The sequence below is a fragment of the Odocoileus virginianus genome, chromosome 13 (assembly GCF_023699985.2).
Source record: "Odocoileus virginianus isolate 20LAN1187 ecotype Illinois chromosome 13, Ovbor_1.2, whole genome shotgun sequence".
Taxonomy (NCBI): domain Eukaryota; kingdom Metazoa; phylum Chordata; class Mammalia; order Artiodactyla; family Cervidae; genus Odocoileus; species Odocoileus virginianus.
This window is the reverse complement of record NC_069686.1, coordinates 688070-703705: the sequence shown is the minus strand read 5'-3', so window position 1 is coordinate 703705 and position 15636 is coordinate 688070. Positions and strand designations below refer to the sequence as shown.

Sequence of the window (15636 nt, the reverse complement as noted above, 5' to 3'; positions counted from 1 at the left end):
TCATCAGAATAACAGAATAGATAAAACAGCAAGAATAAGCAGACACACCAATGTTCATGCAATCATGAACATGCAATGTTCATAAAATCAAGGTATTATTAATAATCGAGTCTCACAGGGAGAGGGAAGAATGAACTAAGCAGTAGACTTTCACACTGAGGACTCAGTAAAGGATCTTTCATTGGCTGAGGCGGGAAAAAACCTCTCATCAAAGTGGTCTGGGAGGGGATATATTAAAACATAATAAAGGCCATTTACTCCAAAACTACAGCCAGCATAATACTCAATGGGGAAAAGCTGAAAGCTTCCTGCTGAATCCAGGAACAAGATAAGGATGTCCAAGATAGTACTGGAAGTCCCAGAGACAGTAATCACACAAGAAAAATAAAAGGTATCCAATTAGAAGGGAAGACATCAAACTGTCACAATTCACAGATAACATGATACTATACAGAGAACCCTAGAGTGTCCACCCCAAAACTATTAGAACTAATAAATGAATTTGGCAAGGTTGCAGGATGCAAGATTAATGTAATAATGTAAAATGTTTCTATACACTAATAATGAAATATCAGAAAAAGAAAGTGAAAAAAAAATCCCATTTAAAATCACATGAAGTAAAATATCTAGGCTTAAACTTAATCAAGAGGGTGAAAGGCCTATAAGCTGAAAACTATAAAATATTGATGAAGGAAAATGAAGATGATTCTGAAGAAATGGAATGATATCACATGCTTTTAGATCGGAAGACTCATTATTATTTAAATGGCGATATTATTCAAAGCAATCTACAGACTTAATGCAATTCCTAACAAAACACCCAGGGACATTTTCCACAGAACCTGAACACATAGTTCAAAAATTTATATGGGACTACAAAAGATCCCATATAGCCAAAACAATCCTGAGAAAAAAGAACAACACTCAAGGTGTAACTCTCCCAGACTTCAGACTATCCTACAAAGCTATAGTAATCAAAAGAGCATGGTACTGGCACAAAAAACAAACACTTAGATTAACAGAACAGAGAAGCCAGAAATAAACCCACACACCTACAACCAATCTGTGAGAAAGGAGCCAAGAATACACATTGGACAAGAGACAGTATTCTCAACAAGTAGTGCTGGGAAAGCAGGACATCAATGTGTAAAACAGTGAGATTAGAAGATTCCCTCACATGATATACAAAAATAAACTCAAAACAGTTATAACACCTAAATGTAAGACATGAAACCATAAAATTAGACAAGAACACAGGTGAAACACTCTCATAAATCAGTAGTACTTTCTTGGATCACTCTCCCAAAGCAAAAAAAGAAAGCAATGCAGAGAACTGGAAACCATCAACAAAATGAAAACACACCTTGAAATGGGAGGAAATATTTGCCAATGATGCAACAAGGGATTAATATCCAAAATATATAGAAAGCACAGTTAAGAAAAACATTGAATAGACAACCTAACTTCACACCTAAAACAACTGGAAAAACAAAAACAAAAAACCCCCAAAATTAGCAAAAGGAAAGAAATCATGAAGATCAGGGCAGAAATAAGTGAAAAAGAAATGAAAGAAACAATAGTAAAGGTTAATAAAACTAAAAGCTGGTTCTTCGAGAAGATAAACAAAATCGACAAACCTTTATTTAGCCAGACTCATCAAGAAATAGAGAGAGAAGAATCAAATCAACAAAATTAGAAATGAAAAAGGAGAGGTTGTAACAGACAATGCAGAAATACAAAGGATTATAAGAGTCTATTATGAACAACTATATGGCAATAAAATGGATAACCTGGAACAAATGGACAGATTCTTAGAAAAGTTGGATCTTCCAAGACTGAACCAGGAAGAAATAGAAATTATGAACAACCCAATTACAAGCACTGAAATTGAAGCTATGATCAAAAATCTCCCAAAAAACAAAAGCCCAGGACCAGATGGCTTCACAGGAGAATTCGATCAAACATTTAGAGAAGAGCTAATGTCGTCCTTCTAAAACTCTTTCAAAAAATTGCAGAGAAAGGAACACTTCCAAACTCATTCTACGAGGCCACCATCAGCCTGCTACCAAAACGAGACAAGACAACACACAAAAAAGAAAACTACAGGCCAATATCATTGATGAACATAGATGCAAAAATGCTCAACAAAATTTTAGCAAACAGAATTCAGCAACACATCAAAAAGTTAGTACACCATGATCAAGTTGGGTTTATTCCAGGGATGCAAGGATTCTTCAATATACACAAATCAATCAATGTGATACACCATATTAACAAATTGAAAGATAAAAACCATATGATAATCTCAATAGATGCAGAAAAAACCTTTGACAAAATTCAGCACCCATTTATGATTAAAACTCTTCAAGAAATGAGCATAGAAGGAACCTACCTCAACATAGTAAAGGTCATATATGATAAGCCTACAGCAAACATTATTCTCAGCTGTGAAAAATGGAAAGTATATCCCCTAAAATAAGGAACAAGATAAGGGTGTCCACTTTCACCACTATTATTCAACATAGTTCTGAAAGTCCTAGCTACAGCAATCAGAGAAGAAAAAGAAATAAAAGAAACCCAGATCAGAAAAGAAGTAAAGCTCTCTCTGTTTGCAGATGACACGCTCCTGTATATAGAAAACCCTAAAGATAGTATCAGAAAATTACTAGAGCTAATCAGTGAATTTAGCAAGGTTGCAGGATACAAAATCAACACACAGAAATCACTTGCATTTCTATATACTAACAATGAAAAATCAGAAAGAGCAATTAAGGAATCAATCCCATTCACCAATGCAACAACAAGAATTAAATATCTAGGAATAAACTTACCTAATAAGACAAAAGAACTGTACACAGAAAATTATAAGACACCGATGAAAGAAATCAAAGACGACATAAACAGATGGAGAGATATTCCATGTTCCTGGGTAGGAAGAATCAATATTGTGAAAATGGCTATATTACCAAATGCAATCTACAGATTCAGTGTGATCCCTATCAAATTACCAATGACATTTTTCACAGAACTAGGAAAAAAAGCTTCACAATTCATATGGAAACACAAAAGACCCTGAATAGCCAAAGCAGCCTTGAGAAAGAAGAAGGGAGCTGGAGGAATCACCTTACTGGCTTCAGATTATACTACAAAGCTACAGTATGGTACTGGCACAAAAACAGAAATATAGACCAATAGAACAAGATAGAAAACCCAGAAATAAACCCATGCACCTATGGGTACCTTATTTTTGACAAAGGAGGCAAGAATATACAATGGGGCAAAGATAGCCTCTTCAATAATTGGTGCTGGGAAAACTGGACAGCTACATGTAAAAGAATGAAATCAGAACACTTCCTAATACCATACACAAAAATAAACTCAAAATGGATTAAAGACCTAAATGGAAGACCAGAAACTATAAAACTCTTAGAGGAAAACATAGGCAGAATGCTCGATGACATAAATCAAAGCAAGGTCCTCTATGACCCACTTCCCAAAGTAATGGAAATAAAAACAAAAGTAAACAAGTGATTAAACTTATAAGCTTTTGTACAGCAAAGGAAACTATAAGCAAGGTGAAAAGACAACCCTCAGAATGGGAGAAAATAATAGCAAATGAACCAACTGACACAGGATTAACTTCCAAAATATAGAAGCAGCTCATATAATTCAATACTGGAAAAACAAAATAACCCAATCAAAATGTGGGAAAAAGACTTAGACATTTTTTCAAGGAAGAAATACAGATGGCTAGCAAACACATTAAAAGATGCTCAACATCGCTTATTATTAGAGAAATGCAAATCAAAACTACAATGATATCACCTCACACCTGTCAGAATGGCCACCATCAAAAAGTCTACAAACAATGCTGGAGAGGGAGTGGAGAAAAGGGAACTGTTGGTGGGAATGTAAACTGATACAGCCACTATGGAAGATGGTATGGAGATTCCCTAACAAACTAGGAATAAAACCATCCATATGACCCAGCAATCCCATTCCTGGCATATACCCTGAGGAAATAAAAATTGAAAAAGACACATGTATCCCACTGTTCACTGCAGCACTATTTACAATAGCTAGAACATGGAAGCAACCTAGATGTTCATCCAAAGATGATGGATAAAGAAATTGTGGTACATACACACAATGGAACATTCAGTTCAGTTTAGTTCAGTCGCTCAATTGTGTCCGACTCTTTGCGACCCCATGAATTGCAGCATGCCAGGCCTCCCTGTCCATCACCAACTCCCAGAGTTTACTCAAACTTACATCTATCGAGTTGGTGATGCCATTCAGCCATCTCATCCTCTGTCGTCCCCTTCTCCTCCTGCCCCCAACCCCTCCCAGCATCAGAGTCTTTTCCAATGAGTCAACTCTTCGAATGAGGTGGCCAAAGTATTGGAGTTTCAGCTTCAGCATCAGTCCTTCTAATGAACACCCAGGACTGATCTCCTTTAGGATGGACTGGTTGGATCTCCTTGCAGTCCAAGGGACTCTCAAGAGTCTTCTCCAACACCACGACTCAGTCATAAAAAGGAATGCATCTGAGTCAGTTCTAATGAGGTGGATGAACCTAGATCCTATTATACAGAGTGAGGTAAGTCAGGAAGAGAAAGATAAATAGCGTATTCCAACGCATATATATGGAATCTAGAAAAATGGTACCAAAGAATGGGCAACAATGGAGAAACAAACAGAGAGAACAGACTTATGGATGTGGGGAGAGGGGAGGGGGGGTGAGATGTGTGGAGAGAGTAACATGGAAACTTACATTACCATGTGTAAAATAGACAGCCAACAGGAATTTGCTGCATGGCTCAGGAAACTCAAACATTGGATCTGTATCAACCTAGAGGGGTGGGATAGGGAGAGAGGTTCAAAAGGGAGGGGATATATGTATACCTATGGCTGATTCATGTTGAGGTTTGACAAAAAACAACAAAATTCTGTAAAGCAATTATCCTTCAATTAAAAAATAAATAAGTTAAAAAAAATACTATACTAAATGAAAAATGCCAGAAACCAAAGGCTACAAGTTGTATGAGGCTATTGATTGAAGCTACAGAGCATGCATGCATACACTGATATGAAATGTTCAGAATATGGACATATAGACAGGCAGAAAGTAGACTACTAGGTGCTATGACTAAGGGAAAGAAGACGGGCAAAACAGTGAGTGGCTGCTAACAGGCACAGTGGTTTTTTTGAGTGACAGAAATGTTCTAAAATTGATTATGGCAATGGTTGTACAACTCTGAATATATTAAGAATCATGAATTGTACACTCTAAACAGATGAACTATATGGTATATAAATTATATCTTAATAAAACAGTTTTTAAAAATATTTATGTAAAAGAGGAAATAAAGAAAATACAGAAAGCATCTGGCTCTTAGGGTCAGATAAAAATTCCTGTCTCACTGCAAGTGTCTTCAAAATTCCACATCCATTACGTTATTTTTGCATAGGATTCTTCTTTCAGGTGGACCAATAAAAAAAAGTGATTAAAACATTGTACTTCTCTAAACTCTGGAGAATAATCACATACAGAAAAATATAAGATCCTTTGTCTTTTCTTGATGCCATTCTGGGGGTCTTAACTCTTTCAAATGTTTAGATATCAACTATTCCAAACCTCCTAAAATCTAAAATTTCTTAAATTTCTAGATTTAAAAAAAAAAAAGTCATGAATTCAAATACCGTCCTAAACGTCAGACGAATACTCTCTTATAATTCAGCCCCCTAAGTATTATTGGCAAACTAAGCAACTAGTTCACAAAGCAATTTTTGTGGTATATGTTTTAAAACCTTAAAAAAATAATATAGAATGATATGATTATTTAAACATGGCAACCTATACTACAACTTACCCACATATGTTGGTGTCAAATAGTCCAATTTGCTAACAACAGTGAGCTTTTATGAGGCAGCTGGTGGAAGTAGGAACATAGCAAAGGTTCCCTGGTGCTCCACAACTACGCACCCATGGTGGCATGAGGCAGGGAGCCCATGCCAACCACTTGTGAAGGACAGGACCCCTGTACTCAACGCAGATGAGAGATGGGAGATGCCTTATTCTTTACGCTGCTACTCTTCATGCCCCCCCAACAGCAAAAGAGTCCATATTTGATTCTTAAAGAGAATGAATTCAACAACATCTTAACCCTTCAGTTGTTCTGCCATGTTCAGATCTTTCCTCAGACCTATGTTCTGGCCTCTTTTCCACAGGGTCAAAGCTCACGATCAGTCCCTCACTTCACTCCAGAATTAACACCATGAATCAAGAAGAAAAAAGATTTGTTCTCTATAAGGAAGAACACAAATCTGTTTTGTAGGAAATTGTTATATATAATTACACAATTTTAAAAAACAGGCCAGTAAACTTGAGGTTAAATTTCAACATACAAAGAAATACAAAAAGTAGTTTAACAATTTCAACACACACAAAAATTTAGCAAGTAATTCTAACTCCTCATCTTTATATATGTCTATAAAAGTCTTGTCAAAACTTTAAAATATAACCTTAGGAAATGTTTCTCTTTATTGCAGTCATCAGTTAGTTGGTATTATTAAAAAGTAAAAAAATAAGTCAGCAATACTCTAAGACCCAAGGCTGTGGAGAGATGGCCCCTCAGCTTGCTTCTAAAGGTCTCTTCTTCTACCTGAACCACAGGAAACAGCAGGGCAGGGGTTCGAGTCCCAGGGCTGCCTCTAAAATTCTCTGTGGTCTTGGACAAGTAATTTAACTTTTCCAAGCCTCCATTCCTTCACCATCAGCATTTTCTAAACATTCTGTCCAAGGAATATTAATCTCATAAAGAAGGGTTCTGTTTTCAAATTAAGTCAGAGACCGCTACACACCATTTCTCCTCTTCAGGAGGTTCACACAACATGCATTGGCATGACTAAAGGCTCTGAGAAGTCCTGCAGGATGTCTGTCTAATCGTGTATCCATCTTGGTTGACCTCAGGATCCCTTACCTGCTAACACTTTAGCATCCTGTGGATTACACTTTGGAAAACATTGGTCCAGCACATCCCAGGTCTCTTCCAGTCCTTACACTGATAACACGCAGGAAGAGCAATGCACTATTTTGTTGCAGGTTCTGGGGTTTAAGAGTAGCTTTAATGCTCTGTAGTTGACAAGGAACTTATTCACATTAATTGGTCCTTTGAAGATCAACACAATTCCCTTGTTCCTAACGAGAGTCTTCATTCAAGGAAAGAGATGATGACCGTCACACAATCTCGGCGGCCAGCTACAGCACAACACACAGAACTGAACAAGAAGGATCAGTTATCTTCAATATAGTTTAGCTTTCCTTTCCAGTATGGTTTGATGTTTCTCTGTAGCAAATGCTTTGGCCACTGTTCCTTGGAACAGTTCTGCCCACCTTTCACAGGATCCCTGCCCATCCTCACTTCCTTGTCCAGGATGAAGTCACTGTGCAGGCAGACTGTCACGAGTCCTCAGGTTAAAGAGCTGCTCTTCCAAGAAGGCACCCCCAAGGCCATATTGTTCTTCATGGAGCCTCACTTCTTCAGGCGACAAGTGGCTTCCTCCGAGAACAAAGTCTGCAAACCTAGTATTTGTTTTAAATAAAGTTAATGTTATCACGGAAAGCTTTATTTGGAAGATAACATGTTCCCTGGCTACTTATCCCCTTTAATTAAATTTGTCTTTGCATCAGTAGAGGATGGCATTTGCACAGTGGGTGTAAAAACAGGGATGGCTTATGTGCTCCTCCAGACATTCAGGAAAGGATCAAGAAGTAGGCAGACTTGGAAGCACCAGGTGCTGCTAAATATACCCACTCCTGTTTCCTAATTCCTTTTCTCTCTTATTAAATGTATTATTTATTCATTACTTTAGTGTCTTCCCCGCTTCAATTTTTAAGTTGAGGGCACTGCTCTTTGGATAAAGCAATGAAGAAGGAAAAACAGTAAAGAAAAGAGGCTAGGGCAGAGATTTCTTTCTCGGTGAACTTTATAAATGAGTTCCCACCCCTAAAGCATGAGAAGCAGATGACGCATCCCATTCTGTCTCCCTTCTCTGAGTGGTCTTTATGGCCGTCCCGATATAATACATCAGACCAACATTTACTCCAGCCCTGGCCATTCTACCTGTATCAGAGCGCTGAGGCAAAAGCAGCTCTGACAGCTTCCATGTCACGTTACTCGGGAAGCTGTCTGTTTCTGGCCTTAAGTACCTGATCCAAACTGTCATGTTATTTCCAGGGTAACTGCAACCCAGCTGTGTTGTGGGCAGTGGGACGAGGCTTACTTTTTCGGTTCCTGGAGCCTGGAGACAGCCAGCCAGGATGGGAAGCCGGGGCTGCGGCAGGCCTGGCGGAGCTCCTCCAGGGAGCAGGTTGTGGCGGCATCAGCTTGTTCCCTGTATTCGTCTTCAGTAAGAAACTTCACCACTGGCTTCTCTGATGTAAACCATTTCTTCATTTTCCTAAAACAGGCAGCATTTGGTTGCTAGATTCCTGGCCATATCTGGTTGCTCAGTTCAACTCTTCAGATTTATAAGAATATATTTCTTAGAAAGTAATAATTCTTAACTTCCTCTATATCATACTATACTTATTTCTATTGTTATCCCAATTGAGGTTTATAGAACATGTAATTTGGGCCTAACTATACATTCCCCCTCTTCCTGGACCAGCTGAAATAATATCTTAAGACACTGAGGATCCTTTCTTTAAAAAATTTATTTGGCTGTGGCATCTTCATTGCAGCCCACGGGATCTTTAGCTGTGGCATGCAGACTTAGCTGTGGCACGTGGGATCTAGTTCCCCAACCAGGGACTGAACTCGGGCCTCCTGCATTGGAAGTAAAGCCTTAGCCAACTGGATCACCAAGAAGTCCTGAGGATCAATTTCTGATAGAGATATAATTGTATTTTTCTTCCTTGGTGATTTCAAATCAGGCAATTAAAAACCTGGCTTCTTTTTGCCTGCCCTGCTGATTTTCTTGGGCACGAACAGCGGCAAACCTCTGAGATGTCCTTTTATGGAGACCCAGCAGAATCACTTGCCACTGAGTCTAAATAGAGAAGCTGGGAAGATCTGTGGGGTATGGCCTCCATCTAGTGGTGGAGATGCTGACTAATCTCAGAGGAAGTAAACACACTTTACAAGGGTCACGTACACACAGTACCTCATAATATTAAAATCATTATTCTTTTGCTACATATGGAGGGGCTCACGATTGGAACTTTTTTCCAATCAAAAAAGTCCTAGAGAGAAGAATCTCATAAAGAGAAGTAATGATGAAGAAGTTTTAACACATGTATTTATCAGTGAGTTTTAAAAAAATGTTTTAGGTGGTTTAAAATTTAACCAGAGATTCCCAAATACAAATGAGCAACAAAATCACCAGGAGGTGTTTTAATATATGTTTTCTTGAGGTTTGGGGCCTGAAAATCTTTAAACTTTTACAGATCGCCTGGTGGTTGATAAGCTGGATTAGGGAACCACTGACATTATTTCCTCCTCCTTTTCTCAACATCTAGCCTGGTCTCCATGGAGGAAAATACGGGGCTCTGAGCAGAAGACGGGCATACAGTTTCAGTGGTGAGGTTCACCCACTGTGCGAACTGTGCTTCACAGTTTTGAGCCTCATTTTGCTCACATGGAAGAAAAATGAAAGCAACATCAGCAACCTCAGGAGGTCACTGGACAATGAAAAACATCACTTTGTGTCAAATGGTTAGCACAGTGAACAGCCTACAGTAAGTGTTTGACAGAGATAAAATAACTACCATATGTTATCAAAATGTATTCAAACAGCTCTTTGTAAACTATAAAGTACTATACAATCAAAGTACTATTTCTTTGGCTTATTATTGAACTATAAGTTCCTATTTTATTTCCTAATCCTTCACAAAATTACTCACCAGCCATATGAACAGTTGAGGAAGTTACAGTACATTTTGATCATTAGGTCTCTGTTAAAGAGAATGCACAGCAAATGCATAAAAGGATCACCGTGCAGGTGACAGAACACACTTGGCTCCTGGAGGGTAGTGGATAGTGACAAGGAAAGTGGAAGGAATTCTCTTGGGTTCCTCAGGCCGCAGGCCAGACAAGGGACTAGAGGCCTGAAGGGTGTGGAGTGGCCACTGCGCTCCTGGCAGAGGGAACTCGGAGAGCCCCAGTCCCTGTCTGCCTCTGAGACAGGGCAGAGAGAAGCAGCTGGCATCAGCCTTGCCAACATCCTCTGCAGAGAGGCCCTGCCCTGTCTCTGGTGCCTTTTTAGCCCTGTGACGTCACCACCCGTGGAGTCAGCAGATCCATAAACCATCAGCTGTCACAGAGTCTCCCCTCTCACAGTCAAGTTTACCTCGCAAATATTCACTAACTCCCTCTTCTGGCCTTGATCTCACCGCCCTGCTCCAGGCCCTCCTCCCCTCTTGCCTGGACCACTGTGACATCTGATGACTGGTCTCCTGCCCCCAAACCTGCCCGTAACCTCCACCCTCTGCACCCGAAGACAGACAGGCCCCATCCCACTGCCCAATGAGTGACTGTGGTTTCTGCTTGGATTCTGGCTTGTTGACTGTGTTTTTATTTTCATTATTAGTTAGTTGCCAACATTTAAAAATCGTAAGACTTGACAAATTCCATCCATGTTCCCAGCTTTTCTAGAAAACGAGGAGATCTGGCAAGGCCCATATTCTCACATGGCAATCATGAGCTCAAGCTGAGTGGTAACTGACCCCATGTCACTGGGGCAATGTTGCAGAACTTTCCATTGTCCTCACCACTGCCTTCCCTCTGCTCAGAATCCTTCACTCAGTACCTTCTGGGGCCCCAAGCATTTGATTTCTAACTTCTGTCTGGGCAGCAGTCAGAGTGCACTGCTGGAAATGCAGAAAGGGCAGCGCCTCCACCACGTATAGGATCAGATTAGATTCTCCAGCACTGCCTGCGAGGCCTCCACATCCTGGCGGACACCCACCTCGCTCGCCTGCTCTGGGATGGTAGCAAACTGGGCTTTCTCCCTGTCAGGAAGGCCTTTCCTACATTTATTCATCTGGCTATTTTGATTCATTAGGATTCAGCCCATTAGTCTCTTTTCAAGAACTTTCCTGAACTTTTTCTACATGCTACACTTTCTGGGTGGGTTTCTCCAAACGCTCAGTGGTAAAGAATCTGCCTGCGTTACAGGAGACCTGGGTTCAATTCCTGGGTCGGGAAGATCCCCTGGAGGAAGAAATGGCAACCCACTCCAGTATTCTTTCCTGGAAAATCCCATGGACAGAGGAGCCTGGCGGGCTACAGTCCATGGGATCACAAAGAGTTGGACACAACTGAGTGACTAAGCATGCATACTTCCTGGGCAGGCCTATTTGAACACTTGTAGCAACAATATGCCTATGTCTCAACAAGTACACCTCCAGGGTAGGGGCCATCTCCTTCACCCGTGCACCTAGCACAAAAACAGGTGTTCAGACTCCATGGCTTAAGGACATTTAAGCCTTATCTTAAAACCTAAGAAAAAAGAAAGTCCTGATTATATAAATTATAACTTTCAACAATTTGTTATTCAATTCTGTTCCCTTGTATCTCGTAAGCACAACAAATGCCCCCAAAAGAAAGGAGATGTAGAATGAAAGTAGAAATGTTAGGTGACACCATGCCCAAGTAATTTTGTCACTGATTTTAGTGAATTCTGGGTGAGCTGTCATTACCTGGTAACTGGTGGCTCTGGAAGATTAACAACAGCTAGCAATGGAGTTTGGATCGGGCGCTTATATTCTCTAACCACCCCCTTCTTAGAGGGAAATGTGAAATCTCCAGATGAAGTGGAGTGAATTGTGGTATCAAGTAGGACATGTTCAAAACATGCCCCCAAAGAATAAATAAAACCAGAGCTCAAAACATCAAGCTTATGACGGAGGAAAGAAAGGAAGCTACACACCTCCCGACACAGGTGAGTGCGCTCCGCAGATAGCGCCGACTCCCGGATGCCAGGATGAGGAGCAGGGCGGCCGTGGAGGCGAACTGGGGCGCGGACACCCCCGCGTACACCAGGAGCAGGGACAGAAGCCGCAGCAGCCACGCCAGGAGCACCACGCTCCTCTCCTCCACCAGGGGCCCGTGCTTGTAGCAAACAGCAAAGCTGACACAGCCAAGTGTCAAGACGTAGCCTGTAAGAGCAGAAATACGTAAAATAACGTAACGCCAAACTTGCAAAGTTATGGGAAAAACCTGGCAGACTTAGAGCTAAGAACATATCAGAACACCTGCATTTTTCTTTCCCCAATGAAGCTGAAAAATGCATTTAGAGCTAGTTATTCCTCCCCTGTGAGCTGCTAGATGGACTCTGCAGTACTTAAGATGTATAATAATACATTATTATAATATATACCTGTTTTCTGGCCCAGAGTCGTAGAGGACAGATGTTATCATAGCTGCTTTGGTCAGGAATAAGCCTTAGTGTACGTCATAGTCTGTCACAAAACCTGTTTTTAATTTTCTAATCACTAAATCACAATGTGATTTTACAGTGGAGGGATCAGGCTGTCACCCTTGCAATCTGGGGCTGTTTCTGTCCTACTAACACAGGGACAAGTGGTGATCCAATGTCGACAGCACGTCACCTCTTAGGTGTTCAGCAAGCATTTCATTTCTATCTAAGCAAGTCTCAAGGCCTAATTTCCAGCTTATATAAGATGTAGGAGAGAAACAAGTTAAATTATACCACAAAGGAATAATCAGAGAAATCCAGAAAGTGGAACATTCTGTAGGACATCTAACTTGGTCTCTTCAGCATATCACTGAGATGGGGGGGGGGGAACCCAAAACCAGAAACCTATTAAGGATTAAACGAGACTTATGGGACACAACATATGCAAAATGTCATTCTGGACTATATCCTACCTTATAAAACCAAACATCAAGGATGTTTAGGAAATTTGAACATGGCCTAGATAACAGATAATCTTATGTAACTATTAATTTTTTAAGATTTAGTAATTGAACTATAGAGGAAAATGTTCTCGCCTTATAGAAATGTTAAGTCAAGTACTCAAACACACCATAACAGCAATAATTTACTTTGAAAATACTTTAATATAAAAAGAAAAATGGACTAAAAACATAAAAGCTTCAAGTGAAACAAAAATCGATTGCTTTTGCTTTGGGGGGGTGTACTTATATGAGAAATTGGGCACTAAGAGGTTAGGAGAAAATGGATTCTCCCATTCTCTGTTATTTCCCAATTAAAACACCCTAAAAAGCTGAGATATTTTTTGTTCTTTTAAGTGACAGGAACAAGCCTCTCTGTTTCTAAAAGTCAAGTTTTCTTTGGTCATTTATATTTATAATTTCTTACCTTTTGTAATAAATACATTAAGAAAAAGAAAGAGCCACATTTTAGAGCAATTTTTTTCATTACAATTTAGAGGTGGTTAGAGCTTAACTGCAATTTAAAAACATATGCAGTCAAAAATGGCAAATACTGCTTTGCTCTTTTGATCATCAGAGTAGAAAACTAGGAAGAATGTCAAAGAGAAATAGTCTAAAATGATACCTAATGAACTGAAACCACCAACTATGGGAATAAAATATTATTTTTAACAATTCTTCTCCTTAGTTCAAAATGAAAATCTGAATGCTGGAGTGTATGTCAAGAGAAGGCCCCTGGCTATACTTTTCGCTTTACCAATAACAGACTGTATTTTTTAAATCTTTACCTACCTAATACACATATTCTGCTTTCATACCACAGTCTCTTCAGCTCTTCCATCAGTTGCCCCACAACATAAAGTGAAGCAAACCAACAACCAAGCATTAGAGCCCAAAAGGTGCTATACTGTGTGTGGAAGAAAATAAATCACATGGTTTTTGGTTCATTCACTCTCATAAAAGTAGAAATAAACAAATAAAACCCTTTGTATTTGAAATCTGTACATCAAACTACACTGAAGTCAAGATAAGACACTCTTCTCAAGTCTCACTAAAGGTATGATCCACGCACCAGCACCTTCAATGTCACTAGGAATCTGGTGGGAACTAAGACTCTCAGGCCCACCGCAGACTCCTGAGTCAGAGACTGTACTTCAATGGGACCCCAGGTGACGTGCATGTACATTACAGTTGGAGAAACACTGTTCTAAAGAATAAATTCATCTCAAAATAATGCTGGTGTTGTGAGCTTTCATCAGAGTAAACCCAACATTAGCATCATGAACTAATACATATGTATCCTCAACGAAGTGTAGGCCATTCTTTTATTGAAGGTGCTTTGGGGGAGCTAATACGGTGAAGAAATCCCTAGGTGTTGCAACGTTGTTATTCAAGGCCCTGATGGTTCAGCATCATGACATTCTTCAACTATGCCAAGAGAAACTCTCATTCAGCATAGGATGAGTCCCCATCACTCATAAGAAAGATGCACTATCTAGAAAATAAAAGGGTCTCAAAAAAAGTATGGCCAAAATGTACTATTAAAACCTACACATTGTAACAAATGAAAATAGAATCTCTAAGAAAAGACACAATTTAAGCCAGTTTATACAGTGTAGAAATTAGGAACTGTCATATAAACATGAATTAATTTTAATCAATTTTTCATGTTTATGAGATCATGATTTCCATTTTTTAATTCATCTGTACCTGATATACCTACCTTAGGAATGAACTTTTTCACCAGCAACAGGACAAAGACTAATGTCATTAGAACACCTAGCACAGTCCCCGAAGAGTAGAAGAAAGCAGGGCTTCTGTCAAGACGACCAGAAAAAAGCCATGTAAATGCCAAATCACACTTTCAGTATTAGAAATGCTGAATTTGACAGAAGCCATAAAGAATATTAAGAGGAAAAACTAAGATGGCAGCTTTAATTATGTCCTATACTCTTAAAAAGTGAAATCTCTACTTGAAATTTATGGTAAATAGCTTGCCACTGACTCAGAACAGAACGTCTGAGTTATCTTCTGTGTTCACAATCTGGTCCAATAGTGATTACCGGAGCACCTATCATGTGGCAGGCACGCGTCCGAGAGCTTTACATGCATTCACTATAGCCCTGTATAGGAGCTACGTGTGTGCTCAATTGCTCACTCATGTCCAACTCTTTTGCAATCCCATGAGCTGTAGCCTGCGAGGATTTTCCAGGCAAGAATACTGGAGTGGGGTGCCATTTCCTACTCCATGGGCAATAGCTATCCATGTCTCAATTTTACGTGGCAGGAAAAAGGCGCCAAAAAGTTAAAGACTTTCCTCAAATCAGTACCTGCCAGTTGGGAGGAATCGGGCTTGCAGCCCAGCTCCTTTGAGTCCAAGCTTTACTCTTCAGGTTATGCGAGCAACATATAGTTTATTAAGATCATGGACGACATTAAAGACACACTCTTAATCTCTAACGAAAAGCTCAAAAATAAACAATGTCCAGAATAGCAAGTCAAGAAGTAAAATATTATTGAAAAGAAATTTTTCAAAAAAAGAAGTTATAAGAAACAAAGCATCAGGATAATATGTTAAATTCAACCTTCTGTATCAGAGTTACAAATCTAGGAGGTGGTACAAATGTCAGAGAGAAAGGCACGGCATCAGAAAACCTGAGTGTGAATTTCAGCCCTGGCAAGACTAGCCTTGTAACGATGGATGCTGGTTTTC

The 15636-nt window shown here is 39.6% G+C and overlaps 1 protein-coding gene across 4 annotated transcripts in view; it reads right to left on the bottom strand.

Annotated features, from left to right (window-relative positions):
* The window catches only part of NEMP2 (nuclear envelope integral membrane protein 2), a 34633-nt gene that overhangs the window by 3977 nt on the left and 15020 nt on the right, over nt 1-15636 (bottom strand). Inside the window, exons 5-10 of one of the 4 annotated variants that reach the window (XR_011490910.1) lie at nt 14647-14740; nt 13716-13830; nt 11935-12163; nt 8287-8463; nt 6984-7585; nt 4775-4852 (exon numbers count right to left, since the gene is read on the bottom strand). Coding sequence is in view for 1 of the 4 variants with exons in the window: in XM_070475855.1 (XP_070331956.1) it covers nt 7444-7585; nt 8287-8463; nt 11935-12163; nt 13716-13830; nt 14647-14740 (757 nt within the window). In the remaining 3 variants the exon portion in view is untranslated. Of the gene's footprint in view, nt 1-4774; nt 4853-6330; nt 7586-8286; nt 8464-11934; nt 12164-13715; nt 13831-14646; nt 14741-15636 lie in introns of those variants that run through there. The other 3 variants (XR_011490911.1, XR_011490912.1, XM_070475855.1) reach the window with 3 other exon arrangements.